The sequence below is a fragment of the Cherax quadricarinatus genome, chromosome 59, assembly GCF_038502225.1.
Source record: "Cherax quadricarinatus isolate ZL_2023a chromosome 59, ASM3850222v1, whole genome shotgun sequence".
Taxonomy (NCBI): domain Eukaryota; kingdom Metazoa; phylum Arthropoda; class Malacostraca; order Decapoda; family Parastacidae; genus Cherax; species Cherax quadricarinatus.
In genome coordinates this window covers 21,348,289-21,364,761 of record NC_091350.1, presented here as the reverse complement: position 1 = coordinate 21,364,761, position 16,473 = coordinate 21,348,289, and the positions used below count along the sequence as shown (strand labels likewise).

The following is a 16,473-nucleotide window of genomic DNA, read 5'->3' as shown; positions in this document are numbered from 1 at the left end:
TGCTCTATGTTACTCCACAGCCACATGCTCTATGTTACTCCACAGCCACATGCTCTATGTTACTCCACAGCCACATGCTCTATGTTACTCCACAGCCACATGCTCTATGTCCACAGCCACATGCTCTATGTTACTCCACAGCCACATGCTCTATGTTACTCCACAGCCACATGCTCTATGTTACTCCACAGCCACATGCTCTATGTTACTCCACAGCCACATGCTCTATGTTACTCCACAGCCACATGCTCTATGTTACTCCACAGCCACATGCTCTATGTTACTCCACAGCCACATGCTCTATGTTACTCCACAGCCACATGCTCTATGTTACTCCACAGCCACATGCTCTATGTTACTCCACAGCCACATGCTCTATGTTACTCCACAGCCACATGCTCTATGTTACTCCACAGCCACATGCTCTATGTTACTCCACAGCCACATGCTCTATGTTACTCCACAGCCACATGCTCTATGTTACTCCACAGCCACATGCTCTATGTTACTCCACAGCCACATGCTCTATGTTACTCCACAGCCACATGCTCTATGTTACTCCACAGCCACATGCTCTATGTTACTCCACAGCCACATGCTCTATGTTACTCCACAGCCACATGCTCTATGTTACTCCACAGCCACATGCTCTATGTTACTCCACAGCCACATGCTCTATGTTACTCCACAGCCACATGCTCTATGTTACTCCACAGCCACATGCTCTATGTTACTCCACAGCCACATGCTCTATGTTACTCCACAGCCACATGCTCTATGTTACTCCACAGCCACATGCTCTATGTTACTCCACAGCCACATGCTCTATGTTACTCCACAGCCACATGCTCTATGTTACTCCACAGCCACATGCTCTATGTTACTCCACAGCCACATGCTCTATGTTACTCCACAGCCACATGCTCTATGTTACTCCACAGCCACATGCTCTATGTTACTCCACAGCCACATGCTCTATGTTACTCCACAGCCACATGCTCTATGTTACTCCACAGCCACATGCTCTATGTTACTCCACAGCCACATGCTCTATGTTACTCCACAGCCACATGCTCTATGTTACTCCACAGCCACATGCTCTATGTTACTCCACAGCCACATGCTCTATGTTACTCCACAGCCACATGCTCTATGTTACTCCACAGCCACATGCTCTATGTTACTCCACAGCCACATGCTCTATGTTACTCCACAGCCACATGCTCTATGTTACTCCACAGCCACATGCTCTATGTTACTCCACAGCCACATGCTCTATGTTACTCCACAGCCACATGCTCTATGTTACTCCACAGCCACATGCTCTATGTTACTCCACAGCCACATGCTCTATGTTACTCCACAGCCACATGCTCTATGTTACTCCACAGCCACATGCTCTATGTTACTCCACAGCCACATGCTCTATGTTACTCCACAGCCACATGCTCTATGTTACTCCACAGCCACATGCTCTATGTTACTCCACAGCCACATGCTCTATGTTACTCCACAGCCACATGCTCTATGTTACTCCACAGCCACATGCTCTATGTTACAGCCACATGCTCTATCTTACTCCACATCCACATTCTCTATGTTACTCCACAGCCACATGCTCTATGTTACTCCACAGCCACATGCTCTATGTTACTCCACAGCCACATGCTCTATGTTACTCCACAGCCACATGCTCTATGTTACTCCACAGCCACATGCTCTATGTTACTCCACAGCCACATGCTCTATGTTACTCCACAGCCACATGCTCTATGTTACTCCACAGCCACATGCTCTATGTTACTCCACAGCCACATGCTCTATGTTACTCCACAGCCACATGCTCTATGTTACTCCACAGCCACATGCTCTATGTTACTCCACAGCCACATGCTCTATGTTACTCCACAGCCACATGCTCTATGTTACTCCACAGCCACATGCTCTATGTTACTCCACAGCCACATGCTCTATGTTACTCCACAGCCACATGCTCTATGTTACTCCACAGCCACATGCTCTATGTTACTCCACAGCCACATGCTCTATGTTACTCCACAGCCACATGCTCTATGTTACTCCACAGCCACATGCTCTATGTTACTCCACAGCCACATGCTCTATGTTACTCCACAGCCACATGCTCTATGTTACTCCACAGCCACATGCTCTATGTTACTCCACAGCCACATGCTCTATGTTACTCCACAGCCACATGCTCTATGTTACTCCACAGCCACATGCTCTATGTTACTCCACAGCCACATGCTCTATGTTACTCCACAGCCACATGCTCTATGTTACTCCACAGCCACATGCTCTATGTTACTCCACAGCCACATGCTCTATGTTACTCCACAGCCACATGCTCTATGTTACTCCAGAGCCACATGCTCTATATTACTCCACAGGCACATGCTCTATGTTACTCCACAGCCACATGCTCTATGTTACTCCACAGCCACATGCTCTATGTTACTCCACAGCCACATGCTCTATGTTACTCCACAGCCACATGCTCTATATTACTCCACAGCCACATGCTCTGTTACTCCACAGCCACATGCTCTATGTTACTCCACAGCCACATGCTCTATGTTACTCCACAGCCACATGCTCTATGTTACTCCACAGCCACATGCTCTATGTTACTCCACAGCCACATGCTCTGTTACTCCACAGCCACATGCTCTATGTTACTCCACAGCCACATGCTCTGTTACTCCACAGCCACATGCTCTATGTTACTCCACAGCCACATGCTCTGTTACTCCACAGCCACATACTCTATGTTACTCCACAGCCACATGCTCTATGTTACTCCACAGCCACATGCTCTATGTTATTCCACATCCACATGCTCTATGTTACTCCACAGCCACATGCTCTATGTTACTCCACAGCCACATGCTTTATGTTACTCCACAGCCACATGCTCTATGTTACTCCACAGCCACATGCTCTATGTTACTCCACAGCCACATGCTCTATGTTACTCCACAGTCACATGCTCTATGTTACTCCACGGCCACATGCTTTATGTTACTCCACAGCCACATGCTCTATGTTACTCCACAGCCACATGCTTTATGTTACTCCACAGCCACATGCTCTATGTTACTCCACAGCCACATGCTCTATGTTACTCCACAGCCACATGCTCTATGTTACTCCACAGCCACATGCTCTATGTTACTCCACAGCCACATGCTCTATGTTACTCCACAGCCACATGCTCTATGTTACTCCACAGCCACATGCTCTATGTTACTCCACAGCCACATGCTCTATGTTACTCCACAGCCACATGCTCTATATTACTCCACAGCCACATGCTCTGTTACTCCACAGCCACATGCTCTATGTTACTCCACAGCCACATGCTCTATGTTACTCCACAGCCACATGCTCTATGTTACTCCACAGCCACATGCTCTATGTTACTCCACAGCCACATGCTCTGTTACTCCACAGCCACATGCTCTGTGTTACTCCACAGCCACATGCTCTGTTACTCCACAGCCACATGCTCTATGTTACTCCACAGCCACATGCTCTGTTACTCCACAGCCACATGCTCTATGTTACTCCACAGCCACATGCTCTATGTTACTCCACAGCCACATGCTCTATGTTATTCCACATCCACATGCTCTATGTTACTCCACAGCCACATGCTCTATGTTACTCCACAGCCACATGCTTTATGTTACTCCACAGCCACATGCTCTATGTTACTCCACAGCCACATGCTCTATGTTACTCCACAGCCACATGCTCTATGTTACTCCACAGTCACATGCTCTATGTTACTCCACTACCACATGCTTTATGTTACTCCACAGCCACATGCTCTATGTTACTCCACAGCCACATGCTTTATGTTACTCCACAGCCACATGCTCTATGTTACTCCACAGCCACATGCTCTATGTTATTCCACATCCACATGCTCTATGTTACTCCACAGCCACATGCTCTATGTTACTCCACAGCCACATGCTTTATGTTACTCCACAGCCACATGCTCTATGTTACTCCACAGCCACATGCTCTATGTTACTCCACAGCCACATGCTCTATGTTACTCCACAGTCACATGCTCTATGTTACTCCACAGCCACATGCTTTATGTTACTCCACAGCCACATGCTCTATGTTACTCCACAGCCACATGCTTTATGTTACTCCACAGCCACATGCTCTATGTTACTCCACAGCCACATGCTCTATGTTACTCCACAGCCACATGCTCTATGTTACTCCACAGCCACATGCTCTGTTACTCCACAGCCACATGCTCTATGTTACTCCACAGCCACATGCTCTGTTACTTCACAGCCACATGCTCTATGTTACTCCACAGCCACATGCTCTATGTTACTCCACAGCCACATGCTCTATGTTATTTCACAGCCACATGCTTTATGTTACTCCACAGCCACATGCTCTATGTTACTCCACAGCCACATGCTCTATGTTACTCCACAGCCACATGCTTTATGTTACTCCACAGCCACATGCTCTATGTTACTCCACAGCCACATGCTCTATGTTACTCCACAGCCACATGCTCTATGTTACTCCACAGCCACATGCTCTATGTTACTCCACAGCCACATGCTCTATGTTACTCCACAGCCACATGCTCTATGTTACTCCACAGCCACATGCTCTATGTTACTCCACAGCCACATGCTCTATGTTACTCCACAGCCACATGCTCTATGTTACTCCACAGCCACATGCTCTATGTTACTCCACAGCCACATGCTCTATGTTACTCCACAGCCACATGCTCTATGTTACTCCACAGCCACATGCTCTATGTTACTCCACAGCCACATGCTCTATGTTACTCCACAGCCACATGCTCTATGTTACTCCACAGCCACATGCTCTATGTTACTCCACAGCCACATGCTCTATGTTACTCCACAGCCACATGCTCTATGTTACTCCACAGCCACATGCTCTATGTTACTCCACAGCCACATGCTCTATGTTACTCCACAGCCACATGCTCTATGTTACTCCACAGCCACATGCTCTATGTTACTCCACAGCCACATGCTCTATGTTACTCCACAGCCACATGCTCTATGTTACTCCACAGCCACATGCTCTATGTTACTCCACAGCCACATGCTCTATGTTACTCCACAGCCACATACTCTATGTGAGAGAGAGTGACAGACAGTGACGGAGAGTGACAGAGAGTGACAGAGAGTGACGGAGAATGACGGAGAGTGGCAAAGAGGTATATGAACAGCATGTTAAAACAAATTCAAAGAAATCTTCACAGAAAAGGGTTAATAGATGATGAGTAAGACACCTGCAATACTCGGAGTCGTTACTGACACAACGTTTCGCCTGCTCTGCGGAATTCTTCAGTCGAATTCAGAGATGACACTCCTGGAGTCATCATCATACGTGCAAGATGATGGGCTTCTTAACCTCGAGACTGATCATCTTGCAGCTAGGGTGATAGACTGATTGCATCAAACTACCCCTCCGTTTATCTGTTTCGTCTTCCACCAACACTAGTGTCTCCAGGAATGTAATTCATCTGTTTACCCGACTGATGAAGGCTGCAGCGCTGGCCGAACTTTCCACCATTAAACATCCCAAGTGTTGCACATGTGCTTCACTTATCAACTTGCTGGTATTATATACCATTTATAAAACGAAAGTTTAGACCTACTAGAAGGCACTGTGTTTACTTAGACCAGATCAACAAGTGCTAGCAACAAGCATCAGCACAACAACAAAAGTGCTGAGACTAACAAGTGACCTTGTAATAAAAGCAGTGGGATCAGATAATTTACCTCCATGGGTGCTTATAGAGCATAACCAGTGTGTCTCAGTGGTGAAGGTGCACAACTGATCTCTGCAATCAAGACAAGTTTGAGATAAATTGGAAAAAAGGGAAAACGTGGTTCCTCACCCAAAGTAAAGTTGATGAAACAAGCAGTGAATTACAGGTCAGTGTCTCAGTGCTCATACTGGTAAAATTTCTAGAGAAAATAGTCAGGAAAAGGACACACACTACTACTGCTACTACTGATAATAATATTGCTCCCACTACTACTGCTACTACTACTACTACTACTGTTACTACTTATACTACTGCTACTACTACTATTATTATTACTACACACACACACACACACACACTACTACTAGTACTGCTACTAATATTACTCCCACTATTACTAATGCTACTATTAACTACTACTGCTGCTGATACTACTACTATTATTGCTACACACACACTTACTACTGCTTCCCATGCTGCTACTTCTACTATTACTAAACACACACATACAGAGTATAGGCTAGGTGGCCAAAGACTGCAAACTTCACTCAAGGAAAAGGATCCTGGGGTGAGTATATCATCGAGTATAACTAAGGGTCACATCAAACACACAACTGCTGCAGCACATGGGCGCCGAGCAAACCTATGAATAGCGTTCCGACACCTCAGTAAGCATCATTCAAGATTCTGTACACCTTGTATGTCAGGCCCATATTGGAGTACGCAGCACCAGTTTGGAACCCACAACTGGTCAAGCAGGTCAAGAAATTAGAAAAAGCGTAAAGGTTTGCAACAAGACTAGTCTCAGAGCTAAGGGGAATGCCCTACGAAGAAAGGCTAAGGGAAATCGGCCTGACGACACTGGAGAATAGGAGGGTTAAGGGAGACATGATAATGACATATAAAATACGGCGAGGAATTGACAAGGTGGACAGAGACAGGATGTTCTAGAGATGGGACACAGCAACAAGGGGTCACAATTGGAACTTGAAAACTCAGATGAGTCAAAGGGATGTTAGGAAGAATTTCTTCAGTCATCGAGTTGTCAGGAAGTGGAATAGTCTGGAAAGTGACGTAGTGGAGGCAGGAACCATATATAGTTTAAAGACGAGGTTTGATAAAGCTCATGGAGCAGGGAGTGAGTGGACCTAGTAGCAATAAGTGAAGAGGCGAGGCCAGGAGCTATGAATCGACCCCTGCAACCACAATTAGGTGAGTACACACTAAAAACTATTAGTCGTCTCAAAGTCACAAAAAAAAAATAACAGTCAGAATATAACTTAGCAAAAAAAACATGTTTTAAATTAAGTTTATGTTACCGTTACAGGAGAAGGTAAGGCAGGCGCCGATCTCAGGAAACATGGATTCTCCTGAAGGTGGCTTCGACGCTCTCATGCAAGTGATGGTTTGCAAGAAAGAGATCGGCTGGAGGGATCAGGCTCGTCGTATAGTAATCTTCTCCACTGATGCCAAGTTCCACCACGCTGGTGACGGCAGGGTGGGTACTGTCATGTTGTTATATCATACTGGTGACGGCAGGGTGGGTACTGTCATGTTGTTATACCATACTGGTGACGGCAGGGTGGGTACTGTCATGTTGTTATACCATACTGGTGACGGCAGGGTGGGTACTGTCATGTTGTTATACCATACTGGTGACGGCAGGGTGGTACTACCATGTTATGCCATACTGGGGAGGGCAGGGTGGTACTACCATGTTATGCCATACTGGGGACGGCAGGGTGGTACTACCATGTTATGCCATACTGGGGAGGGCATGGTGGTACTACCATGTTATGCCATACTGGGGAGGGCAGGGTGGTACTACCATGTTATGCCATACTGGGGAGGGCAGGGTGGTACTACCATGTTATGCCATACTGGGGACGGCAGGGTGGTACTACCATATTATGCCATACTGGGGAGGGCAGGGTGGTACTACCATGTTATGCCATACTGGGGAGGGTAGGGTGGTACTACCATGTTAGGCCATACTGGGGACGGCAGGGTGGTACTACAATGTTATGCCATACTGGGGAGGGCAGGGTGGTACTACCATGTTATGCCATACTGGGGAGGGCAGGGTGGTACTACCATATTATGCCATACTGGGGAGGGCAGGGTGGTACTACCATGTTATGCCATACTGGGGACGGCAGGGTGGTACTACCATGTTATGCCATACTGGGGACGGCAGGGTGGTACTACCATGCTATGCCATACTAGGGAGGGCAGGGTGGTACTACCATGTTATGCCATACTGGGGAGGGCAGGGTGGTACTACCATGTTATGCCATACTGGGGAGGGCAGGGTGGTACTACCATGTTATGCCATACTGGGGAGGGCAGGGTGGTAATACCATGTTATGCCATACAGGGGAGATCAGGGTGGTACTACCATGTTATGCCATACTGGGGAGGGCATGGTGGTATTACCATATTATGCCATACTGGGGGCGGCAGAGTGGTACTACCATGTTATGCCATACTGGGGACGGCATGGTGGTACTACCATGTAATGCCATACTGGGGAGGGCAGGGTGGTACTACCATGTTATGCCATACTGGGGAGAGCAGGGTGGTACTACCATGTTATGCCATACTGGGGACGGCAGGGTGGTACTACCATGTTATGCCATACTGGGGAGGGCAGGGTGGTACTATCATGTTATGCCATACTGGGGAGGGCAGGGTGGTACTACCATGTTATGCCATACTGGGGAGGGCAGGGTGGTACTACCATATTATGCCATACTGGGGAGGGCAGGGTGGTACTACCATGTTATGCCATACTGGGGAGGGCAGGGTGGTAATACCATGTTATGCCATACTGGGGAGATCATGGTGGTACTACCATGTTATGCCATACTGGGGAGGGCAGGGTGGTACTACCATATTATGCCATACTGGGGAGGGCAGGGTTGTACTACCATGTTATGCCATACTGGGGAGGGCAGGGTGGTACTACCATGTTATGCCATACTGGGGACGGCAAGGTGATACTACCATGTTATGCCATACTGGGGAGGGCAGGGTGGTACTACCATGTTATGCCATACTGGGGACGGCAGGGTGGTACTACCATGTTATGCCATACTGGGGAGGGCAGGGTGGTAATACCATGTTATGCCATACTGGGGAGATCATGGTGGTACTACCATGTTATGCCATACTGGGGAGGGCAGGGTGGTACTACCATGTTATGCCATACTGCGGAGGGCAGGGTGGTACTACCATGTCATGCCGTTCTGGGGAGGGCAGGGTGGTACTACCATGTTATGCCATACTGGGGACGGCAGGGTGGTACTACCATGTTATGCCATACTGGGGAGGGCAGGGTGGTACTACCATGTTATGCCATACTGCGGAGGGCAGGGTGGTACTACCATGTTATGCCATACTGGGGAGGGCAGGGTGGTACTACCATGTTATGCCATACTGGGGAGGGCAGGGTGGTACTACCATGTTATGCCATACTGGGGAGGGCAAGGTGGTACTACCATGTTATGCCATACTGGGGAGGGCAGGGTGGTACTACCATGTTATCCCATACTGGGGAGGGCAGGGTGGTACTACCATGTTATGCCATACTGGGGAGGGCAGGGTGGTACTACCATGTTATGCCATACTGCGGAGGGCAGGGTGGTACTACCATGTTATGCCGTTCTGGGGAGGGCAGGGTGGTACTACCATGTTATGCCATACTGGGGACGGCAGGGTGGTACTACCATGTTATGCCATACTGGGGAGGGCAGGGTGGTACTACCATGTTATGCCATACTGCGGAGGGCAGGGTGGTACTACCATGTTATGCCATACTGGGGAGGGCAGGGTGGTACTACCATGTTATGCCATACTGGGGAGGGCAGGGTGGTACTACCATGTTATGCCATACTGGGGAGGGCAAGGTGGTACTACCATGTTATGCCATACTGGGGAGGGCAGGGTGGTACTACCATGTTATCCCATACTGGGGAGGGCAGGGTGGTACTACCATGTTATGCCATACTGGGGAGGGCAGGGTGGTACTACCATGCTGTGCCATACTGGGGAGGGCAGGGTGGTACTACCATGTTATGCCATACTGGGGAGGGCAGGGTGATACTACCATGTTATGCCATACTGGGGACGGCAGGGTGGTAATACCATGTTATGCCATACTGGGGAGATCATGGTGGTACTACCATGTTATGCCATACTGGGGAGGGCAGGGTGGTACTACCATATTATGCCATACTGGGGACGGCAGGGTGGTACTACCATGTTATGCCATACTGGGGACGGCAGGGTGGTACTACCATGTTATGCCATACTTGGGAGGGCATGGTGATACTACCATGTTATGCCATACTGGGGAGGGCAGGTTGGTACTACCATGTTATGCCATACTGGGGACGGCAGGGTGGTACTACCATGTTATGCCATACTGGGGAGGGCAGGGTGGTACTATCATGTTATGCCATACTGGGGACGGCAGGGTGGTACTACCATGTTATGCCATACTGGGGAGGGCAGGGTGGTACTACCATGTTATGCCATACTGGGGAGGGCAGGGTGGTACTGCCATGTTATGCCATACTGGGGAGGGCAGGGTGGTACTATCATGTTATGCCATACTGGGGAGGGCAGGGTGGTACTACCATGTTATGCCATACTGCGGAGGGCAGGGTGGTACTACCATGTTATGCCGTTCTGGGGAGGGCAGGGTGGTACTACCATGTTATGCCATACTGGGGACGGCAGGGTGGTACTACCATGTTATGCCATACTGGGGAGGGCAGGGTGGTACTACCATGTTATGCCATACTGCGGAGGGCAGGGTGGTACTACCATGTTATGCCATACTGGGGAGGGCAGGGTGGTACTACCATGTTATGCCATACTGGGGAGGGCAGGGTGGTACTACCATGTTATGCCATACTGGGGAGGGCAAGGTGGTACTACCATGTTATGCCATACTGGGGAGGGCAGGGTGGTACTACCATGTTATCCCATACTGGGGAGGGCAGGGTGGTACTACCATGTTATGCCATACTGGGGAGGGCAGGGTGGTACTACCATGCTGTGCCATACTGGGGAGGGCAGGGTGGTACTACCATGTTATGCCATACTGGGGAGGGCAGGGTGGTACTACCATGTTATGCCATACTGGGGAGGGCAGGGTGGTACTACCATGTTATCCCATACTGGGGAGGGCAGGGTGGTACTACCATGTTATGCCATACTGGGGAGGGCAGGGTGGTACTACCATGCTATGCCATACTGGGGAGGGCAGGGTGGTACTACCATGTTATGCCATACTGGGGAGGGCAAGGTGGTATTACCACGTTATGCCATACTGGGGAGGGCAGGGTGGTACTACCATGTTATCCCATACTGGGGAGGGCAGGGTGGTACTACCATGTTATGCCATACTGGGGAGGGCAGGGTGGTACTACCATGTTATGCCATACTGGGGAGGGCAGGGTGGTACTACCATGTTATGCCATACTGGGGACGGCAGGGTGGTACTACCATGTTATGCCATACTGGGGAGGGCAGGGTGGTACTACCATGTTATGCCATACTGGGGATGGCAGGGTGGTACTACCATGTTATGCCATAATGGGGCTGGCAGGGTGGGCACTGAGAGACCGTGTTTGGAGTGTCATAAACCCAGTATGAATATTTCAAGTGTATAGAAAGGAAGGAAAAATGAAAAAAAGTAGAAAGGAAGGGAGGAAATGAAGAAGGACTTGCGATTAGTGTTTAGAAAGGTGACTGGTGACTAGCGTTTTTGATTGGTGACTGATGTTTAGACTGGAGACTTGTGCTTAGATTGGTGAGTTAGGTTTAGACTGGCGACTGGTGTTTTAATTGGAGACTGTTCTTTAGACTGGCGGCTAGTGTTTATAATGGTGATTGATGTTTAGACTGGTGAGTGATGCATAGACTGTTCACTGGTATTTAGAGTGGTTTTTCATCTTTTGACTGGTGACTTGTGTTTAGACTGGTGACTGGTGTTTAGAGTGGTGATTGGTGTTTAGAATGCCTTTCTGATGATTAGACTCGTGTCTGGTGTTTACAATGGTAACTAACTTTCAGACTAGTGACTGGTACTTAGACTGATGACTGGTATTTAGACTGGTGACTAGTGCTCAGAATAGTGACTACTAAAAACTGGAAATGATAAGTACTAGAGTGCGATAGGAGGAAGATTAGGATAGCTCCAATTCCTAGGATCAGGAGCATTTCACCAGCATCAGGGGACTGACACTGTGGGATAGATGGTGTTTAAGTAGTCATGCTGTCGGACAGTAGAAGTCTGGATAGTCAAGCTGAGGACGGTATTTGGATAGTCGTGCTATGGCTAGTCAGTGTCTGGAGCATACTGAGGAGAGGTAGGAATGATTAGTAGATTTTTTGGAGTCATACGTAGAGAAAGTATATTTATAGACATGCTTAAAGAAAGTAGATTTTTGAAGTCGTACTTAGAGAAAGTAGTTTTTGAGTCATTCTTAGAGAAAGTAAATTTTTGGAGCTATACATAGAGAAAGTAGGATTTTTGGAGTTTGGAATCTTCGAGAAAGCAATTTTTTTGAGTTATACTTAAAGCAAATACATTTTTTGAGTTATATTTAGGGAAAATAATCTTTTTGAGTAATACTTAGGGAAAGTAGATTTTTATAGTCATAAAGCATTTTTTGTTTCTTATAGAAAGTATTTTTTGTGTCCTACTCAGAGATAGTATGCTTCTGGTGTCCTACTCAGAGAAAGTATGCTTCTGGTGTCCTACTCAGAGATAGTATGCTTCTGGTGTCCTACTCAGAGATAGTATGCTTCTGGTGTCCTACTCAGAGATAGTATGCTTCTGGTGTCCTACTCAGAGATAGTATGCTTCTGGTGTCCTACTCAGAGATAGTATGCTTCTGGTGTCCTACCCAGTGAAAGAATGTCTTCAAATCATACATATGTGGTAAATGGTTTAAAAAAACGCCAAGTTGAAGATTGAGACACATATGCAACATATGGGAATCTTTATTGCGGAGGAAATAAAGATTCTCATATGTTGCATATGTGTCTCAATCTTCAAATCACACTTAGAAATAGTATATGCTTGGCAAGAAATAACGTGAATGAGTATGCGATTTGTTAGTTATACCAGGAAATACGAGACTGTTGAATATACATTTATTTTCTCAGTAGCTGCGCTGGAAGGTTGGTTGCTCTTGCAATAGCTATAATTTTGAAGTGCAGATATTCTGGTGTTATAACTGGATTATAGGTGCTTGTGTGATGAATGGTGCCCTATAGCTCGGTTGGTAGCTCACTCAGCTCACATTCTGAAGTCTGTGGTTCGATCTCCGGTACGGGTGAAAGCATTAGGGTGTATTTTCTTAAGACACGTGCTGTCTGCTCACCTAGTAGTAAGTAGGTACCTGGGTGTTAGTCGAATGGTGTGGGTCGCATCCTGGGGAGAAAACCTAATTTACCGAAAATGTTCTGCATAACCACGAGCTTTCTATATCGCATGGCAATTACGTCTACATACGTTGTAGCATGTAGAAATACAGATTATTATTATTATTATTATTATTATTATTATTATTATTATTATTATTATTATTGTTATTATTATTATTATTATTATTATTATTATTATTATTATTATTATTATAGCCAAGTTAGAAAATAGTAAGGGCGTTATGATGGTTGATTGTTCTTGTGTAGGTAGGGTGAGGAAGAGAATGCATTTCTATACTTAACATGAGGGACGAAGAATGTGTGGGTATGGTATTCAGATAGTGCTGGTGAGGACACTAGGTGTTTTGATAGTTTTGCTGGGTGATAGTGCTGGTGAGGACACTAGGTGTTCTGATAGTTTTACTGGGCGATAGTGCTGGTGAGGACACTAATTGTTCTGATAGTTTTGCTGGGTGATAGTGCTGGTGAGGACACTAGGTGTTTTGATAGTTTTACTGGGTGATAGTGCTGGTGAGGACACTAGGTGTTCTGATAGTTTTACTGGGTGATAGTGCTGGCGAGGACACTAGGTGTTCTGATAGTTTTACTGGGTGATAGTGCTGGTGAGGACACTAGGTGTTCTGATAGTTTTACTGGGTGATAGTGCTGGTGAGGACACTAGGTGTTCTGATAGTTTTACTGGGTGATAGTGCTGGTGAGGACACTAGGTGTTCTGATAGTTTTACTGGGCGATAGTATTAAGATGGTCATGCTGGGCAGTGGTAGGTGATCCAGTCATCATTATTATTATTATTGTCATTGTTGTTAAAGAACAAACAGGTACAATACCGTGACCGGAACAATACACGTAGGAGAAAGAAAGGTTTATGACTACGTTTCGGTCCGACTTTAACCATTCACAAGTCAAATCGGACCGAAACGTCCTCAAAAGCTTTTCTCTCTCCTATGTGTGGATTATTTGTGTTTTACTGTTGTTGTTTTTATTGTTACATATTATTATTATTTTTCAAGTGTCAAATTTTAACTAAAAATTGAGGTTTGTCAGAAACTGGTTTAAACCTCACTGAATCGTCGCAATATTATGTAAGATGCAGTTACATAAACTGTGTAACTGTACTTGTTTGTACTGTTTGTACAAATTCCCCGTACGAATTCCCCATAATAACAACAATGGTTATTATTATTGTTATTAAATTATTATTAAATAATAATAATAATAATAATAATAATAATAATAATAATAATAATAATTATTATTATTATTATTATTATTATTATTATTATTATTATTATTATTATTTCAAAACATTTTTATATATAATTCTTTTTTTGCTTTGTAGCTGGCTGGTATCGTTGCTCCCAATGACGAGCTATGTCACCTTAACGGCCTTAACGAGTATGGGGACTTTGATAAGTACGACTATCCTTCTATTGCCCAGGTGAGTGATCACACAAATTGACTATCAGTCTACCGTCCAGGAAGGACTATCCTTCTATTGCCCAGGTGAGTGATCACACAAATTGACTATCAGTCTACCGTCCAGGAAGGACTATCCTTCTATTGCCCAGGTGAGTGATCACATTGACTATACACTGGTCAACAACAACAAAAATGTTGCCAGAACATATTTGAAGATATTTAGAGTATTTAGAGGTTACTGAGTTTGAAAATATCAGTAGGTTTTTCAAATAGTCTCCAGTTTGTGAGATATTACATACCTGCCCTCAGTTAACAGGTAACTTAGCCATAACTCGTGTATATGTATATGTATATGTATATGTATATGTATATGTATATGCAGTGAAAATTTGTATATACAGATAGTTTTAATAAAGATTAAAATTTTATTTTAAAATGATTTAATATATGATAAGCTGTAACAGCTTGATAAAGCTCCTGGAGAGCGAAACGTTGCCACAATAAAATGTTACATTAGTTGCACTTGTGTCGTTTTACCTAACATATTGTCAAGGACCAAAAGGGAAATCAACCACTTTGAACTTTTTGTAGGTTATAGTAGGTATTTTACACATATGTCGCTATGTTCAATATATTATGGAATTACCTGGTAAACTGCAGTCAAGTCTCTGTCCCAGACTTTCGCTTGGCTGATTTCATGGGACTGAAAAATTACCTGGGTGGGCTAAATTGGGATGTCCTGACTATGGGTCAGGTAGGTGGTGTTGGTTGCCAATATGACGTTTTTCAGAGCATAGTTCTAGCTGCCCAAACAACTTTTGTTCCGAGTAGGGAAATTAGATCTAACAAAAATGATCCCAAATGAATGAACAATACATTAAAACATCTCACTGGTCAAAAGAGAGGCATTTTTAGGCGTATCAAAAGAGGAAATGGGCAGTTAAGAAATCAATACATTCAATTAAAGAGAGAAATAAAAAAAGGAATATGAAAAGCAAAAAGGGATTATGAGGATAAGGTCGCAAGGGATTCGAAGACTAACTCAAAAGGGTTCTTTCAGGTATACAGAAGTAAGATTAGAGACAAGATAGGCCCACTTAAGAGTAACTCAGGTCAGATCACTGACAGTGATAAGGATATGTGTGAAATTTTCAATTCTTACTTCCTCTCAGTTTTTACTCAGGAAGATACTAGCGAAATTTCAGAAATGATAAATTATGTAGAACAGGACGATAATAAACTATGCACGACTACGGTAACTAGTGACATGGTCCTCAGACAAATAAAGAAGCTAAAACCTAACAAATCCCCAGGTCCTGATGAACTGTTTGCAAGGGTGTTAAAGGAATGTAAAGAGGAACTTAGCATACCTATGGCTAATCTTTTTAACATATCACTACAAACTGGCATAGTGCCTGATAAGTGGAAAATGGCAATTGCAATATCTATTTACAAGGCAGGTGTCAGGTCCTTAGCTTCGAACTAAAGACCAATAACCCTTACCTCCATAGTGGGAAAATTTATGGAATCAATAATTGCCGAGGTAATTCGTAGCCATCTCGACAGGCACAGATTGATTAATGAATCTCAACACGGTTTTAATAAGGGACGTTCCTGTCTTACGAATTTACTAACTTTTTTCGCTAAGGTGTTTGAGGAGGTAGATAATGGTAATAAATATGAAAATGTGTATATGGACTTCAGTAAGGCTTTCGATAGAGTTCCACATCAGAGACTTTTGAGGAAACTTAAGGCACACGGAATAGGAGGA

General features: G+C 45.3%; 1 protein-coding gene across 2 annotated transcripts in view; it reads left to right on the top strand.

Annotated features, from left to right (window-relative positions):
• LOC128698691 (integrin beta-PS-like) overlaps window positions 1–16,473 on the top strand; it is a 197,866-nt gene that overhangs the window by 99,787 nt on the left and 81,606 nt on the right. For both annotated transcript variants that reach the window (XM_070097789.1, XM_070097790.1), the window contains exons 7-8: window positions 7,146–7,316; window positions 14,623–14,721. In XM_070097789.1, coding sequence (XP_069953890.1) covers window positions 7,146–7,316; window positions 14,623–14,721 — 270 coding nt within the window. The remainder of the gene's footprint in view (window positions 1–7,145; window positions 7,317–14,622; window positions 14,722–16,473) is intronic.